Source organism: Alligator mississippiensis, chromosome 3 (genome assembly GCF_030867095.1).
Source record: "Alligator mississippiensis isolate rAllMis1 chromosome 3, rAllMis1, whole genome shotgun sequence".
Classification (NCBI taxonomy): domain Eukaryota; kingdom Metazoa; phylum Chordata; order Crocodylia; family Alligatoridae; genus Alligator; species Alligator mississippiensis.
Window position 1 is genome coordinate 93280380 of NC_081826.1, and position 18543 is coordinate 93298922.

Below are 18543 nucleotides of genomic sequence, written 5' to 3' on the forward strand. Positions count from 1 at the left end.
CTTGGACGAGGGAGTGAAATGTACTCTGTCCAAGTTTGCAGATGACACAAAGCTATGGGGAGATGTGGACACACCGGAGGGCAGGGAACAGCTGCAAGCAGACCTGGACAGGTTGGACAAGTGGGCAGAAAACAACAGAATGCAGTTCAACAAGGAGAAATGCAAAGTGCTGCACCTAGGGAGGAAAAATGTCCAGCACACCTACAGCCTAGGAAATGACCTGCTGGGTGGCACGGAAGTGGAAAGGGATCTTGGAGTCCTAGTGGACTCCAAGATAAACATGAGTCGGCAGTGTGACGAAGCCATCAAAAAAGCTAATGGCACTTTATTGTGCATCAGCAGATGCATGACGAATAGGTCCAAGGAGGTGATACTTCCCCTCTATCGGGCGCTGGTCAGACCGCAGTTGGAGTACTGCGTGCAATTCTGGGCACCACACTTCAAGAAGGATGAGGATAACCTGGAGAGGGTCCAGAGAAGGGCAACTCGTATGGAGTCACATACGAGTCACAGTTCGAGTGGCCAAGGTCTGGAACGGGCTCCCAAGGGAGGTGGTGCTCTCCCCTACCCTGGGGGTCTTCAAGAGGAGGTTAGAGGAGTATCTAGCTGGGGTCATCTAGACCCAGCACTCTTTCCTGCTTATGCAGGGGGTCGGACTCGATGATCTATTGAGGTCCCTTCCGATCCTAACATCTATGAATCTATAAAGTGGCCGGGGAGATGCTGTGACTCCAGCCCTGACCCCAACTGGGGCTGGAGGCTAAAGCTGGAGCCACCATTATTGCCTGGTCCAGCCAGGTGCTCCGTGCCCCCAGCAGAGACAGAGAAAGAGCACCTGAAAAGGAAAGGAAGAGGGGACAGGCACAAGATGGGGGCAAGTGGTAGGAAGGGGAAGGCACTGGGAGAGGACAGGCAGCAGGAAGACAGGCACAGGGGGCAAGTGGCAAGGTGGGGCAAAGGGCAGGGAACAGACTGCCTGCCCCCCAGCCACTACTTTCCCTGTGACAGTGATGGGAGGGATGAATTTAAGAGGACTCTAATAACTAGGTTCTAGGGCTATGCGAAGCTTCAGTCCCTGATTTGAGTCAGCGGAGATTTGGCCCAATTGGTTGGCCGAATCTGAATCAAATCAGGATACCCTTTAATCTCTCTGAATCGAATCAGAACCCTCCGAATCGATTCAGAGATTTGATGGTTTAGATATAAGACACAGCTTTAAGTGTTTTTTCTACATACCTCAAGGTACCAGGTAGGGTGGATGGAGCTTCCCACCAAAGTGTGGGGAGGGTGGTGTCCCCAGCACACTCGGAAAGAGACCCAGAAGTGAGCCACAAGCATTTCTGGGTCCACTGCAGAGCACACGTGGGTCCCCCCGACCCCACATGCTCCTGTGGGACACTCCATCCCCCTCACCATCTCAGCATTCATGAGCTGCGTCTGGTACCTTGAGGTATGTAGAAAAAACATTTAAAGTTGTGTCTATGGCCAGATCGCTGATTCTCCAAATCAGCATCAAATCTTCAGATTCGGCCAAATCGAATTGGGACAGTGATCAATGAATTGAATCACTGTCCCCCAAATCAGGCCAAATCCAAATCCAATACGGCCCACTTTGCACAGCCTTACTAGATTCTAGACTAAGACAATTAAAACAAATTTATAATTTTCCATGTATATAATCTAACTAGGGGGCAGGGGTCTCACCTTAAATTCAGGGTCATTTTAGATTTGAGTAAATATGTATTACCTGCCTTCCCATTCCCTAGTAAACACGGCTAAGTAATAGCAGCCTAATGTGTGCAGCTACCCCAAAACAGGGGTCACTTGACCATTGTAGATCCTACTGTAATTTTCATTAGTATAAATGTGTCATGTCTAAGTCTTTAAGACTCTTATATACCAATACAATCAAACTTACATGTTGAAGAAACAGAATAAAATTAAAGTGAGCTACACTATTTCAAATAACTCTCCCTTTCATATCTTTTGACTCCTTGGTCATAAAAATACACCAGCTTAAGCTCTTATATATACATATATGCAGAAATACAAAAAACAAGTACCACAGTTTCTGTAGCAGTTTCTCTGCTACAAAAGAGATAGGTCTTTACTTATAGAAAAGACTCCTTAGTTGACTGCCAGATCACTGGTGAGTGAGAAGAGGCTAGAGTCTTGGATGTAAAAAGGCCAGGAGTCAATTAGAAATGTATACACAAAACATACAAGAGTTGATTGAAGCATCATTAAATTATGTTAATTTCTAGCAAGACAGAAAAATGATGTATTTTCATTAACACTAATTCAATAAGCTATTGGTTCTATTAATGGTGCTTACCAAGAGCAGCAAAGCCACTTCCATCGAAGTAAGTGCCTTCCTGTGCTGTTGCATAGCATTTATTCACAGCAAAGATGGAGACTGGGCTTTCTTTGTCCAGTGGCTTATTGTTAACCATTACACTGCCAACGCATGCAGGGATACTGTTGGTGACCTAGATATGATAAATCACATAGTTTGGAAGTCAATCTCTCTGCAGTACTTGACACCAGGAGCTATTCTCTCTGAAGAGAACATTTAAGGATATAAAGTACCTACATAATTATTTAGATAATGTGACAAATGCAAGCAGCACCATAGGCAGAAGCTCTGCCACCACAGACAGGGTGAAGTAAAAGATCCTGTTCAGCAGGCTCTGGCCATGGCAGCAGAGATTCTGACTGCAGTGTCCCTAGAGTTACCTAAACCCTGGCTCTCACTGGAGCTTGGGCTACCATGCCAGGAAGCCCTGCCACACTAGGCAAAGCTGCATCTCAGGCCAAAGTGGCAGAGTTTGCCCACAGTGCCACTGGAGCTGCTGGCATGGGAAGTCCTACCACCATGGTCAAAGCTTGGGCTCCGGCTGCCACTGCAGGAAGCTCCAGCCCTGCAGCCAGAGCTAGAGCTTGGGCTCTGGTCATGGTAATTGAGCCTTTGACTCAATTGTGCATCTGGGGCTGCCTGCACCCTAGCAAAAGCCAGGGCATTGGCTACCACTGGAAGTGCCATCTCTGTCCACAGTGGTTGAGTTCCTGTCCACAGAGCTGCTAGGGCTCTGGCCATGATGGCAAGTCTTTGCCTGACATGTTGCTTTGCCTGACATGTTGCTGGGGCTGCACCCTGGCTCTACTGGGGTGCAGGCTGCCACCATCAGTGCAGCAAGAGCCAGGACTCTGGCTGCAATGGTGGGGCCACTGCAGTACTGGCCATAGCAGTACAGGGTTGGACACACACACAAACACAATCTGCAGGGTCTCTCTCTCTCTCATGCTCCCTGTGCCTACAGGATCTCTCTACTGCATGCACATATACTGTCCCTGCAGGGTCTCTCTCTCTCTCTCTCTCTCTCACACATATACGCTCCCTCCCCCGCAGGATTTCTTTCACTTGTACAAACACACATGTGCAGACACACACACATTCTATGTCCCAGCAGCTTACTGAATTATCATTAATGAAAACACAAGCTCATATATGCACACAAGCGCACACACACACACACACACGCGCGCGCGCATGCATATGCGTGCATTCACACATACTGTCTCCTTGCAGGTCAAGGTGTTGACTGCTGCCACAGGCAGCCCCACAACCAGTGCCAGAGCTTCTGGTCACAGGGCTGCTCAGACTGCCAATGTGAGAGCTCTGGCATGAATCAGACTCATAGAAAATTAGGGCTGGAAGGGACCTCAGGAGGTCATTTAGTACAACACTCTGTTGAAAGCAGGACTATCCCCAAGTATACCATGGCACGGAGGCACCTGAGGAGGAGGGAATAGGCTCTCCAACTGACCTGAGTTTGACACCCTTGATTTAAAGTGATAAAACACTTCATTGGAAAATTATATTTATGAATTTATTTCCTAAGTCAGACCCAGAACCTCACTGTTCTTTAGATGCCTAACTTATATTTGAAAGCAGAAGATTTAGGCATATAAGTACCTATCAGAGTCTGGGTCCTCAGTCCATAAATTATGCTGTTAAGCTGGGAGTACCTACCCTTTATACATGTATAGCTAAGATATTAAATATAGTTCTTACATTTCCAATATTCTTAGCTGTATAATCTAAGGGAAGTCCTCCCAGATAGAGCTTCCCTTCAACATCCAGCGTGTTGCCATCTCCCAGAGCAATAACTGCTGCTGACTCCTGACCATCAACGATGATTATGCCTTTCCTTTTAACATATTCTGCCTTTATCTGAAAGAAAAGAGAAACTGTAACAAACTGCTGCTTACAATAAGAACAAACAAAATTCATTTTAGAAAACACTTTCTAGAAGGTCGCTCGCTTCAGTGCATTGCTTGTGGGGCTGATATTAAAAAAAAAAAAATCACTGATCCCTTGAACTTACATCATAATGCAACAGCATGACTGTTAAACAGCTTTCATTTACAAGTTGCTTGTACTCAAGCACTTTATGGCCAGCACTGATTGTCTGTTGTCCAGTGTGCATGCACTTCAAAATCGTCTGATTAGTATTTGAAAGGTTAAGTAACAGACAACCAATCTGATGCCTCATTTAGCTGTGTTTATGGCACCAGCTAACAAGGATCATTAATTCTTGAATATTCCACCTCCCAAGTAGAGCTCATCTAAGGTATCACTTAGACCAAGGCTCTTCTTTGCTTTTTTTGAGTGCCAAGTTATTTGGTATTCTACTTGTTATATTGCTTTGCAGATTTCTATGGTGGATATGGAAGATAGCATCTTTCTGCTTCCAGAAAACCCCATTCATGGGGTTAGAGCTCTATGCATGTAGAAGCAAGGGGAGGCCTAATGGGATATATTGTAATATTTTACTACCTGTTCAATGAAAATTTGAATTGAGGCTGATGCTGGCAGAGCTAGTGCCTGGTGCAGAGCTCCCCCTATACACTGTGTGAGCTACCTATCACGCACAAAAAGAGGCCTCCCAGCAGCTAGCTGCAAAGTCTAATTAAGCTCCGCCACCATGTAAACAATGGAAGCACAGTGGCAAGGTAAAGAGGTGCAGGATCTCTGCACTGAAAACGTTGGTCTCCACTCAATACTGTCACATGTATATTCATCCTCTACTCCCACAATTTTTTCTACATCCATGTAAGAATGCGTAGGAAACTTCTCCTGGGCAAGCTCAAATTTACAGTCCACTTTGCAGGATTTTCTTATGGAGGGGAGGGTTACCGCTTTTACTTGCTGCAATTTTAGTAAGTTCTTATCCCTAAATAAGGGGAGGTAACTATGTGTGTGACTTACTGTAAAATTAAGAAGAATAAAACTGGGGAAGTACTTATTGTACTTAATTAATTTGTAACAGTGGTAAAGGTCTTATGTCTTATTCCATCTGATGCCAATATGTGTGAAAGGCACTGTGATTTGGCTCAGTAACTGCAGGTGAAACAAGGTTAAGCACAAACCTCTTGATACCTACCATGTGCCATTTTCCATCACTGATGATAACAGGGTGAAAAGTCACTGCTTTTCCTTTTCCAAGATCAAATGAGAAATATAGCTGTCCCCCCAGAAGCTGAAGGGCTGCATAATCAACTTGATTCTGATGAGCCATGTAGCAAATCAGGCCACTAGAAGCATAGGTTCTGAGGTTCAGCTGAACAGAGAGTCTAAACAGTAACAATGAAATATTGTTGAAATCCTTTTTTTCTGTATTCATAGGCAGGCATTATAGCTGGAAGAGTCTTACCTAAATCTTACAATAAAAGGAGATGCACAGCAGTAAAGCAAAGTTACAGTCCATTATGTATGTTTGAAAAAAACGGTTCCAAATGCAATCCAAAATATAAAGTAATACAGCATGCATAGTTTCAATCATAAATACAAAGTGATTGTCACAGGCAGAACTGAACCTTTGAGGAGACTGGGGCCAGCTGTACCCTGTTGCAGGCTTGCCCACCTCCCAGGTGAAGGGAATGAGTCCCAGAGCAGCATAGTAGAAGCTGGTAACTTGTAAGCAGGCCTGTTGGGATATAATGTGCAGCCTGAGGCCAAAGAAAGATTGAAAAAGGAAGGAGAGATGCTTGTTAGTTCCTAGGAAAGTAGGGAGAAGTGATGGAGTGGGAAATGGATAAGTCAGTTTGTTGGAGGAAAGCCATAGCAGGGAGTCTCTTTAGCTTCCAGTCAGCTACATTGAGGCCTGAGAGAGATCTGCAGTGAGCAAGAGATTACTGCAGGATATCTATAAAAGACTGGACAAGAGGTTCTCTGAATCAGTCAAAGGTTAGGGTCTGGTTAGAGCTATATGGTTCAGGGGAGAGGGGTGGCAAAAGCAAGAATTCTTAGGAGAGATTTAGAAGTCTGTAAGGGACAGAGAGATTTGCTGAGTCTGAAGAAGGAGGATGGGAGACTTAAGTTTGAATTCAAGTACTGCATTGTAAATCTGAAAAGAGAATGTAGTTACAATGCAGTAACTCTGGTGCTTTATTTGATAGTAACAGAGCGAGGAAATTGAGACAGGGTCAGGGGTCTGATCTAGGTTTGGAGAGGATCCTCATTTAAAACTGTTTTCTCCTAGTAACCAAATATTAGGCAATGTGTGGGGGTGGGGGAGAGGGTGCATGATTCAAAATATACATACTTCCTTCTGACAGTACTCGGATTAAAAATCAGTACTAAATGGCTGCCTCTGGCAAGTCCAAACTGGTGGGCACCGGGAACATGATCTGGCATTTCATCTTGTGCACACTGTGCCTATTAATGAAAAAGCTTTATTTAAAAAGAGAATATTCCACAAGTGCTATTCAAACACTCTGCTGCCGATTAGCACTGCTACCTGGTACTGTAGCCGTGTTGTATTTTTGCTGCATGAAGTTGACGTAAGAGATAAGCATGCAATTCAGTTAATCAAATACTATAACTTTCAAACATTTCAAGCCCTTGGTAGGGTCAAAGAAAATTACTTATAATGCTTAAACCATATTTTGTGTTGAGAACACATCTTTTCCTGCTTAGGGGTTATAGCTTTTGATTTATTAATTTACAGGCAGGTTTTTTCGTGTTTTTTTTTATTCAATGCAAAAGAGGACATAATAGAATTTCAGTAGGAAATTCTTAGTGGTCCTCACTGGAGACATTTTTCTATCATTCAGTGAAGCTGCTCTTTTACCCTGATTTAAGGGATGAATAGCTGTGCGATGGTGTATGAACCATCACTATACTTCAGCTCTCAGACTGCTTATTTCTTTTTCTTTTTTATAGCCATGTTGTATAAAAACCATGGTTCCTCTGCCACACACAAAAGGAATGATTACAAGATACTTGGAGAAATGCTTCATAAAGATGCATGGGTACATATAGGGAAAGGGGATGCTGCCTCATTTTTCTTTGGAACAGAAAGAGATAAAAAGCTTTTGCAAACCACATGCAGACCTAATGCACATAGGTACAGACTATGGCACTTTTACAGTTGTCTGGATTTTCCCCTCACCACTGAAACCATGGCAGGGACTGCACATGACCACGGAATTTGGTACAGTGAATTACATAAGTACAGTTTATTTGGTCACCTTTAACCTGCCCTGCTTTGTCAGCATTCATTAATTTTGGCAGTAAAACAAAGAGTAACCATGTCTTAAATTGACCTTGCTGGAAGGCCATTTTTCTTTTCATAAAGAGTTCTTTACATGCAAATAAACTACAGGTAGGTAAGCAATGGTAGGCTTAACTGCATTTCCCTCCACATGGCCTTCAAAGCTATAAGGCCCAGTGGCTGTTGTATAGAATTATACCCTAGTGTTCTATTGCTTCAACCCTTGCCATTTTAAACAAGGCATTGCTTATTTTATCTAGATTCCTCCATGCTATGACAAGTAGCAAAGCACATGGATCCATACTTTGGAAACAAGTTTAAAAATGTACATTTAGAACACAGCTTCTTTCCACTCAATACCTTTGTTCAACAAGAACAGTATGGACTAAGTCTATAGTACGTACCTTCTTATTATCTGGAAGAGGCCTTAGAGGAACTGGCAAAGCCTGAAGGTCAGGTTGAATCTCAATATCTTCTGGATGTATTGCTGGTTTAGGCTTCTCTGAAAGCAAGCAGTTACCCATGTCCACATGTTGATACCTCACAGCAGTGGTGAAATCCAAAAGCCTATGTTTTAAAAGGAGATGGCTCTAAGTACATCAAAAGACTATAAGATCTAGTACTAATGTTAGTGAGTAAAAACTTGCAAATTAGTTAAAAATATTTGTAAATATATGCCATTATTCATGTAATGGTTTTGCTAAGCAGTAGGCCCATCCCCATGCACAAACGTGATAACTGAGAACCCAATTTTGTTTTTGTGCGCTATGCTTATATGCATTAAAGATATTTGAGACAGACTGAATAACTGCAAACATGGACAAAAATAATCATTGAGGAAAGTTCAAAACTGATCTCTTCTGCACGTTACAAGGTGCAGACATTGTGAGCACTGACATTGAGCACTGACACTGTGCTTGCCTATGTCTGTGTCCTGAAGGAGTTAAATCCAAAGCAACAATTTATATTTTATATATAGTCTTGCAGTTCCCATCTCCAAAACAGTGCTGCCATTCATTCTGACTTACTCCTTGTTAAAAATCAGATTGCTTATACATCCGTAAAAAGATCCAGTCATCTTCAACCCTAAGATGCCCTCGCCTGCTGGCACCCCACCAACATAGAAGTTGGAAATATTCATAGGACTAATTTCTGCTGATGAGCTGAGTCTCATTTCTGCAGGGTTACTTTCATCCACTTGTACAGTTATCATCCTGAAAGGGAAAAAGTAGAAATTTATTCAACAAAGAACTTCATTCCAACCTTATAAATGTCAAGTGCTAAGAAAGGAAGATTCTGTGATTTGTTTAATCCACCTAAGCCACATAAAAGTGATTCTTCTAAGAATATTTTTAAAATGAAATACAATAGACGTGTTGATATCTTTACAAATACTTTTGATATTTAATCTTACTGCAGGTGTTTTAAAAGTAAACTAGACTTGTCTGTTCATCAAAATAATAAAATAACCAATTAAATATGTACTTTTTCTATCAGCAAATTAATATCCGTTACTCAGGTAGCCGATACTGTCTGGAGATTAAGAGAGCTTTCATACACAGCTTAAACAGTTGCTGTATGCTGCATGCAATTAACATATAAATCAGAACTTCTCCATTAACAGCGGAAAAACACAATCCTGATTATTCCACCCAAATGAGCTAGCTAAGTCAATTCTTCAGGGAACATGGTGAACTAACAATGACATGCAGTAATTAAACAAGTGGTACTGTACACAGTCTCATGCACCTCTTATTCCGGATCAGGATGACAGAGTGTTCTTGTCCATCTCTGTATGTCCCATTAGCAGACTGGAGAATGACTTTTTTGGTACTTGCTCTGTCCCCTGCATTAACATGCACAGTGAGATGACCATCAATCAGTATGATGGAAAAGAAGGGCTGTGGAGATTAAATCATAAGATTATTATTTTCCTGCAATTCTGTTTCCTCTCATTTTATGCTTTATACAGAACATAATCTAGTTAAGTTTGCCTTCCAAAACTAGAAGCCATAAACAAACTCTGACAAAAATGTATCCATGACTTTTTTTTAAATTTCAATGTGAAATTATTTAGGAATAAAATAATATAACACTTAAGTGTTCCTTGAGTTGTTTGCATCTCAAATATTGTAACACAGTGACAGTGAATGAGGAAAGACAACCAGAGAACTAAGCCTTCTACTAGAAGAAAAATACAAGCTTCAAAGCCTCTCACTCCGTGGTAAAAGATCAGGTTGCTACACAGGCGTGTGTATGGTTTCAAACCCCTTGTATGTCAGCCAAGTCAAAGGAAAAAGAAAGAGTGCTGGATTCATTACTAGGATGTTGTCACTGAATTCTACTTGGGAGTGTCATCTTTCATATCAGCCTCCAACTAGTGGATGAGTGAACCCAAAACAATCCCCTTTGGCTGTTGGAAAGAAGAAGGAACATTCTAACTCTGTGTTGTTCCCTCACATTCTGCAGCCGTCAGTGTTTTAAGTTGAATGGGTTGCTGCTTCTACCAGCCTCCTCCTAAGTTCAAGTGTAGTACCTGCTCCTACCTGCCTACCACTACTTTACTCCCTACCAAGACATTACTGTTCAGATCTTCCTCTGAAGTGTCTGCCTCAGTTGTTCTTCACAGGCTTTCTAAGTATGGTATGGTGAAACCAACCCAACTCTTTTCTATTACAGTCAGCCCAGATACCAACCATAAAATGAATAATGCTCTGCTCACTGTGTTGCCACTTGGCAAAATCATGGCTGTAGCACAGGTACTGGAATTGACTGTCTATGGATTTGGGACACAACCCTGTAATTGGTTTAGACTTTACACATATTTAAAAGGTTTTCTTTAAAACCATAAGTAGCAGACCATTTTTAACTGAAATGAAAGACTTATATTCAAAGTTAGATTCATTTGCTTGTGAAAAATTCCTACTCCTTACACTAGAGAAATGCAAAACTCTAGAACTCTTGATTCAGGGATGATTTCTACTCCTTACACTTTTGTTTAGCTCTGTTCATCCACTTTATATCCTTGAACTGAATAGCTAATTAGACATTTGGAAGCACAGACTGAAATAAAGTATTTGGGGCGTAAAAGTATTGAGATGCCTACCAAATGTGCTTGTCTGCGTTGTCGCTTCCCTGCTCCCTTGTTGAGACCAGCAAGGATGATTCCGCTACTGTTCTTAGTAGCAAAAGTTGCCATTAGTTCTGTTTCAGGAGATAGGGGCTTAGGCTCTAATTCAATGTAGCCATCATTCAAGATGCTGACACTACGGATAGGCTATTTTGCAAAAGGAGAGAGATACTCAATAACTTTGTCCCCAGAATGATGTTCAGTGAGGGAGAACAGTATCAGTACTAGACTGACCAACTGAAAATTTATTAAAACATTAAGGTAGTTTTACTTTCTATATTGTTATAATGAATCAGGTTCCATACCCAGCTAGATTATTAAAACCCAACAGATATGCTAGAATTTCCTACCTCCAATATGCAGCCTTTTCTCACACCATATGAGTTTCTAATCAAATCAAAGGTAGAGCGGGATATTTCCAAGTTCTTAATACAACCTACATATGTTCTGCTGCTAAGTCCTTTCCTGAAAAAAGAAGAAATTGGTTTAAACATTTAAACTGAGCTTTAGAGAGGAAAATGTTTTTGGAGGGCGGGGGAGGAATGATATTTTTCTTCAGAGAGAAGAAGAATCATTGAACTGAAGAGTCTGATCTGACTCAATTAAGTTGGAATACTTTTGGCATTGTACTTAATGAGAGCAAACCCAAGTAAAAATGTAGCTACAAACATACATTAAATCTTATCTGAACATCAGAATTCATAGAAAAGTAGAGCTGAAAGGGACACCCAGAGGACATCTAGTCCAACACCCTGCCTGTGATAGGGCCATCCCTATTCAAACCATTATATGCAAATTAATTGTCTAACCTATTTAGCAAAACTACACATTGAACCCTGACACAATCACAAGCCATAACACCCTCACCTGCCACAGGTAAAGCAGGGGGACCACTGTGACCAATGTGGAAGCAGTGTCGAAATGCATGGCAGTATACCAAATGGTATGGGTACCATTACCAAAGCTTTGAGGTAAATCCTTAGCTGCAATGGCAGAGCTCTATGTAACTCATGGGACCTACTGAATTCATGGCAGAAGTGGGCTGTGTGGCCGATCTGTTCCCCCATGTGTCTCCCCTCCTGATTGGTGGAGGGGCTCTCGCTCCTGATCAGCAGGGAGGTAAAAACTGCTGTTTTAAATATGGTGCTATTTTTGCCTCCCAGCTGGTCAGCAGCAAGCAGCAGGGCCACCAGGGCCCCTCAACCAATCAGCAATGGGTGAGGGAACAAGGGAACTTGCAAGATTAAAGGAACTGAGACGCAACTAAGGAACTAAGAGAGACCCATTTTATCATCTGCTACTAGTTAACAAGCAGGGTATCCATGTACGATTGGCCTGCATCTATTTGTATTTCAGGAGTATATAACCGAAGTCAAGCTAGTTAAAAAAATAAATAGGATAAGGCCACCACTCATGTATGTAGCATTTTTAAAAGTATGACATAGGCCATGGGTCAGCAACTTACAGCCCATGGGCCAGAGTCTGCAAAGATCCAACCCAACCTGAGGCAGAACTGGTGGATTAGGCTGAAGATGTAACGGTACAGTGCCACTTGCCTCCTCCATGGAACCTCCCCTATGCACCTCTCCCTGCTGCTTTTTCATGCCTACCCTAGGATTCCTGCAGAAGGGCTGCGGATCAGTGGCAAGGGCAAACAAATATCTTGGGCATGCCAAGGGCAAAGATTTGTGGCTTACTGTAGGGGGTAAAGTCACAAGCTTCAGACCACAGGAGAAAAAGATTACCAAACCCTGGCCTATAGAATAGGGGATGGGATTGCGACACATGAAATCTGGGTTCAAATTCTGTTTGTAAGCTTGGGAAATTCAGGTAATCTCTTTGTGCCTGTTTCCAAGTTACTAAAATGGAAATGATGATAATGAGATAGCACAATATAAAAGACAACAAACAGATTTATAACTGGTATAAACTCATAACTTCAATGACTCTGCTGATTTCCACTCACTTCAGTGGGACAATGCCAATTTAGACGGACGAAAGAATATGCCTTAATACTTACAAACATAACTAGAGGAAAAAGATGGAAGAACTAACACTGTACCTCACAGCCCTTGTTCTTGGTAGTCCACCAATGTAAATTGGGTCCTTATCTGAACGATTGAGGTCCGAGGCTACTCCAGGGGATTCTCCTTGCTTGGTTTCCTTATAATTAAGGTTATACGCATCCATGACTGCCAATACTCCTGAAAGGAAGTGAAAGTAAAAATCAGTGAAGAAGAACACTGGAAAACAATTTTCTAACTTAGCAATATTTTTGTATGAAATAAATGTACAAAGATTCTCAAAGTCACATAAGGAGAGAGGGATAGTTACTTTACTCTCAAGACTTCCTCTCTTAAAGGGAGAATTTCTTTACTCTCAAGATTTCATATATTTTGATAAGCTGACTAGTTTCTCTATTAAAATATACTTTTGGAACACCCCAAAGGAAAAACCATATATATTAAAATACATTATTAAAACTTGTAAGACAGTAGTTCCTGTAAGCCCTGGTCCTGGACCCTAGTGTGGCTGGTACCATATAAATACAGAAGAAAAAAAGATGTTGCCCACTGCAAAGAGCCAGGCAAAGGCATTGCAATAGTTAAATATGATTTCATTCTTTTTCCTTTCATGCGTTTTAACAGTTTCTACACTTTACATATTATAAAGGCGGGGAAAACCAAGGCCAAGATTAACTCATACATCAGAGTGATCATTTGCCAAGCAACAGACTGGCATTGCCATCACTTACAAAAAAAGGAAGCACTATGGCAATGGCTGCCAAAGAATGAATATGAATCGAGAGTAGCCAGACCTAGTTATATATTGACATTCCTAATTACTGCTTTAGACATTTCTATTTGTGAAAGCTTAAATGTTTATTTTTTCTGCCTGACTCTTACCTTGTTTCTTGTTGCGGCTGAATGAAATTTTATACCATGTCCCATTATTGTAACGATTCTCTGTTGAAAGAGTAAGTGGTCCTGAACCAAGATCAACAGTCAGTCTCACTTTGCCATCAACAAGTTCCAGAGACAAGAAATCTCTCTGCAGAAAAACATACAGATGGATTGAATGAAAATATAAAACCCATAGTACATAATAAATATGTGGAAGAAGTGGGATATTTTTATTAAAAACTGCAGGTGATTAATATAGTCAGTACACCCAGTGCTCAGAACTGGTACTGTATGCACAAATTACATAACGTCATTTAAAATGTTATAAATGTTTATTATTCATAACATTTCAAATGATCAATTGTTTCATGTTTTTGTACAAGCCAAGGTGTGAAAGATTCTGGACTCTACCAAGATGTTTCCACAGGAACTGAACAAGTCCCTTGCACAGAATGAGTCATAATCTAGGCCATAGTTGTGCTGTCACTAATTCCACTCACGAGTGACAGAGAATTTTTGGTGGATTAATTGTAATCGTAGAGGACGCATCAACACAAGACGTTTACTACAGAGTAGACTAATTAGCTCTGTGGTAAATGTCTTGGTATCTACACATTCAGGGCTATTGGGCTGGAGTAAACTAATAAACTCTGCACCAGGGTGGTACTTGTAAAAGTTCTCTATGGTGTAATACAGTGTGCTAATCAGTTCCCAGATGGATGAGCTGTAAATACAAGTACTACCCTGCTGCAGAGTTTTTTAATCCACAGCAGTGCACGTGTAGATGCAGTCCTGGCTGGCTGAGGCACAAGGGTGCTTTAATGCAGGTGCTCTGCACTCGTGCCCCAGTCAGCCCCTCCACTGCATAATGAGCCAGGTTGGAGCAGGCCCAAACTGGCGGCTGACCCCCAGGCTCCCTGCCAGCTGGGGCTGCTCCAACCCAGCTCAACATGCTGTAGTTCCGGTGCACATTCAAACACTGTGCCCAAGAGCAATATACTCTGGTGCAATAGGTGCCAGAGTTTATTGCTGCACCTTAATTGCACATGCAGTTCCACCCAGAATATAGCAATGGTTCAGGATGCTACCACTGTCTCTTCTCTCTGGGTTCCCTTGGTAGCTGGGTCAAAGTTCTCTATGCTGTAATACAGTGTGATAATCAGATCCCAGATGGATGAGCTGAAAGATGGGGAAAATTATTTACTGACTCTGAATACTAATTTTGTTTGGTATAAAATCAAGCCAATTTTCTTACAGTGCCATTAGAAGCAAGATACAGCAGGAGCCCATTAGGGGAGAAGGTGCTGAAAAACATTATTATTTGAGTCACGGTGGAGCGGAGCGCCTTCTCCACAACTGAATATCCACTGCCATCAAAATGGAATGAAGTGTCTTCATCCTGAGGGCTATGAAAAGGAAAAAAAAATAGTTGAAATACTAACTACAAATTTTTCATTTTTAAAAACACCTTTTTTACGTGAAACCTATAAGAATCAGTTAAATGTAGCCAGGAACAACATAATTAGGAAGAGTGACTGTAGAAGACTTGAATCTTTTATATCATAAATAACTAAGGGAGCCCAGCCAAGGGCTACTTTCATTAGAGAAACTCACAATGTCTAATTTAGCTTTGGGGAAATGTTTTCGCAAGAGAGAAAATTCTCAGTCATGCTTTATGAAAGAAAAACAGTTACATTTCTCAAGGGGAGGAGGCTGCCTCTTACCTTCAAACTTTAAAGAATGGCATGCATTTCCCCAAATTCCTTGCATAATTGCATTTTCAGTAATTGTTTTATTATCATTCCCCCCTGCAATGGAGTTTTTGGGGTTTTTTTGTATAATCATGCAGCACCCTCTGCTGGTTCTGCAAAGGCTAAGTAAAAGCTTATTTCTTTTTAATCCTACTTAACTAAAAAAAGTACAGCTACTGAAAATATAATGTCTACTAGAAAATTTTCTAGTAGAAGAAAGGAATAAATATGCTTTGCATATTCCAAATATTCTAAAATACAGATGTATACTGAAACTAATTGCTTACAATGGACAAATAAATACCATATATGCAAAAATCTATAAAAGTCTGATAACCACATGAAAACAGTGAAACCAGGTAATAAATGGGAAAGGTACACAATAAATAGATTTAACCGGCACTTCTGACACCATCTGATACCATTCTTCAAACTCTTCTAATAACCACTGAAGTGCCACAGTTTGCCCAAATTCATCATATATTTAATGAACACAGAAACATAAAATAATAAAATAATATTTGTATCCAAGTGCTCCCACAATAAATGTGCATGTTTTTAAGAAAAGATAGAGAAAATATTACCTTCCAAAGCATCCATTGCATTTACCCTCCCTTTCAATGTAATTCCAAAGACCAATAGATTTGCCATTCAAGGATGCCTCTCCCATGCATCCTTTGAAATGAGTCACCTTAACTGCTGGTGATTTCTGAGAGAGAGGAAATATATTTGATGAATAAGATTAAGGTTAACTACTTTGGAATGTCTCCAGCCAAATGGTTTCTATTTTTATTGAGCTTTTAACTAATGTTAGGGATAAATCACTGTGGAAGAACAACAAAAGGTTTTAGCGTGATTATTTATAATTATAATTCACATCTTAATGGATGAGTTTTGCCATGAGTAAAAAACAATGTCCTTGACCCATTTACAATCATAACAAAAAGGATAACAAATACCAATTATACCAAATCATGGAGGAAGGAGAATGAGGGAAAACAGACCAAATGGAAATTATTAACATGATCCAAGAACCCCTACCGCCTACACTCATATTAACACTGAGAATTTCCTGATTGTCACTTTAAACATCATTTCCCCAGTAGTTTTATAATGGGATGATAGCTCTGGGTACCATTCTTCATACTTGCTTTTTGCACAGCATGCCTGACATTTCTTGGTCAACTAACCAATCGGCATAATTATTTCTAAATCAGGACAAGTATTTACAACAGGAAAAAACAATGTTGTAGAATAACATTTTTAGACATAACCTTGATTTGCCCTCCAAGTCCACCAACAAATATCAGTGTTGATTTGTTTACATCCAGTACAGTAGCTGTCCCAGGAGAGGTTGCAGTTTTAGTTAAGGGCTTCTGAGTGGAGCTCACTTCCTCTACACTCAGTGTACCAGTTTTTCCAAACCTTAAAAATCACAAAACACTGTAGATTAAAATACTTTCAGAAGTTACCCTGATGGGTCACTACATACCAACAAACTCATTCTAAGCTAACAAATCAGCTGTCACTGAGAGACTCAAACAGAACAGGTTCATGCATTTTAAAGGGTAATTCACATTTAGTCCAATAAAGCTCTCATTTTAGCCTAGTAATATAATCATGCAGCACTGCACTTCCGTAATTTGCATGGAATCACATTTTTCATAGTAGGTAAAAATTCACATGATACTACTAGCAGAAATCAAACTTTCAATTTAACTTGTTTAGAAAATGAAATATCTGTTACCCACATTAAACCAGCATTACCTGGTTGCATGTATCCTGTGCCACTTGTTGTTGTCAATTTTAAAATCAGGATACTCCACTCTTGTTGATCCAGAGCCCATATCCCAAAGAAAGGCTACTCTACCACGCCGCATCTCCACTGCTATAAAGTCATTCTGGAAAATGATGGTTGTTGCTTTAGTGTATTATACATGGCAGATTCCTGTACTGTTTAATACGTTTCTTTCTGAGTATATCTTGCTAAAACCACGCCTGTATCCCAGGTTTTCAAACCTGACTTTGGGCCAAACCATTCTCTATGAAAGAAAAACTTATATTAAAGCTAACAAATTCTTCCACTAATATACTTACTTCTCTCCATTCTCCTTCTTTCCCTCCTCCAAAACACACAAATCCAGACATGATATGAACTCAAAAGGCCAATACAGACATAACAGGAATACAGAGCACACAGGAATTATGTGGAAATGGGCAATCTGTACAACTACTAGGATCACAAGGGGTGGGAAGAAAAGCACAACTTTCAACTGTGCTGTCATATGAGACTACTGTCAGGTCTCAGCAGAGCTCCATTTCAAATGGGGGGGACATGTCTAGTGGACAGAGAAGCCTACAATAATGAACCCAAGATAAAATGTATTTCATATGAGCATTGCCTACACATAGGGTAGGGGCCTCATAGCTACCTCGGCTAAATGTTGCTTGTTCCTTTGTGGCAAAAGGGGCACCTCTCAGCAGGAGAACCCAGTATGCTCTGCAGATCCAAAATTAAGGCCCCCTCTAGATATGCAGTTAAAGGTGTGATGGGATCTAATGTGTGATCCACACAGTTGTACCTCCTCCCCTGCCTCCATGTGCACTACATCCCATTGTGCCTTATTGCTGGTACAGGAAGAGCCCTGGCAAGAAGCAAGCTCCCATGGCTGGAAGACCCCTCTGTTGAGGGGCTCCTAGTTGTGGGGGTGCCTACCCACACCCCTGGAGCTGAAGGATCACAGCTGCCATGATCCCCCAGTCTCAGGGGTATGTGAACCCCTGGGATTGGAGAATCCTGACAGCCATGGTTTCACACACCCTGGGGCAGTCACACCCCCCAGGTGCTGGACCCAGCTAGGTCCTGGCACCCAGCGTCCATGGCTGCAGGACTCTGGGTCCCTGTGCTGCCAGGACCCAGAGTAGGCAGCTGCTGGGACTTAGAGTCCCTTCAGTTGTGGGATTCCCAGCCCCAGCTGGGCAAGGTACACCCCTGCAGGGAAGATCCTTCTACACATACAAACTAAAAGCTCGATAGCTACCAGTTATAAAAATTAGTACATGTTTTCGAGGGCTAATTTTGTAGCTGGTTGGAGCCTTTTATTACTTGAAAGGTACTTTGCAGGGGTAGCTGGTCTCAAGGTAATTGCACAATAAATCAGTTAATTGTGCGATACCTGTAATGTATAGAAGGGGCCTAA

General features: G+C 41.3%; 1 protein-coding gene across 4 annotated transcripts in view; it reads right to left on the reverse strand.

The window, feature by feature from the left end:
- The window catches only part of LAMA1 (laminin subunit alpha 1), a 168260-nt gene that overhangs the window by 7487 nt on the left and 142230 nt on the right, over positions 1 to 18543 (reverse strand). For 3 of the 4 annotated variants that reach the window (XM_019490434.2, XM_006262939.4, XM_019490436.2), the window contains 15 exons: positions 17111 to 17244; positions 16618 to 16768; positions 15928 to 16052; positions 14848 to 14998; positions 13596 to 13740; positions 12752 to 12893; positions 11040 to 11154; positions 10666 to 10836; positions 9309 to 9460; positions 8588 to 8773; positions 7964 to 8126; positions 6609 to 6721; positions 5448 to 5637; positions 4076 to 4234; positions 2336 to 2489 (listed from right to left, as the gene is read on the reverse strand). In XM_019490434.2, the coding sequence (XP_019345979.1) occupies positions 2336 to 2489; positions 4076 to 4234; positions 5448 to 5637; positions 6609 to 6721; positions 7964 to 8126; positions 8588 to 8773; positions 9309 to 9460; positions 10666 to 10836; positions 11040 to 11154; positions 12752 to 12893; positions 13596 to 13740; positions 14848 to 14998; positions 15928 to 16052; positions 16618 to 16768; positions 17111 to 17244 (2251 nt within the window). The remainder of the gene's footprint in view (positions 1 to 2335; positions 2490 to 4075; positions 4235 to 5447; positions 5638 to 6608; positions 6722 to 7963; positions 8127 to 8587; positions 8774 to 9308; positions 9461 to 10665; positions 10837 to 11039; positions 11155 to 12751; positions 12894 to 13595; positions 13741 to 14847; positions 14999 to 15927; positions 16053 to 16617; positions 16769 to 17110; positions 17245 to 18543) is intronic. The other variant, XM_019490435.2, reaches the window with a different exon arrangement.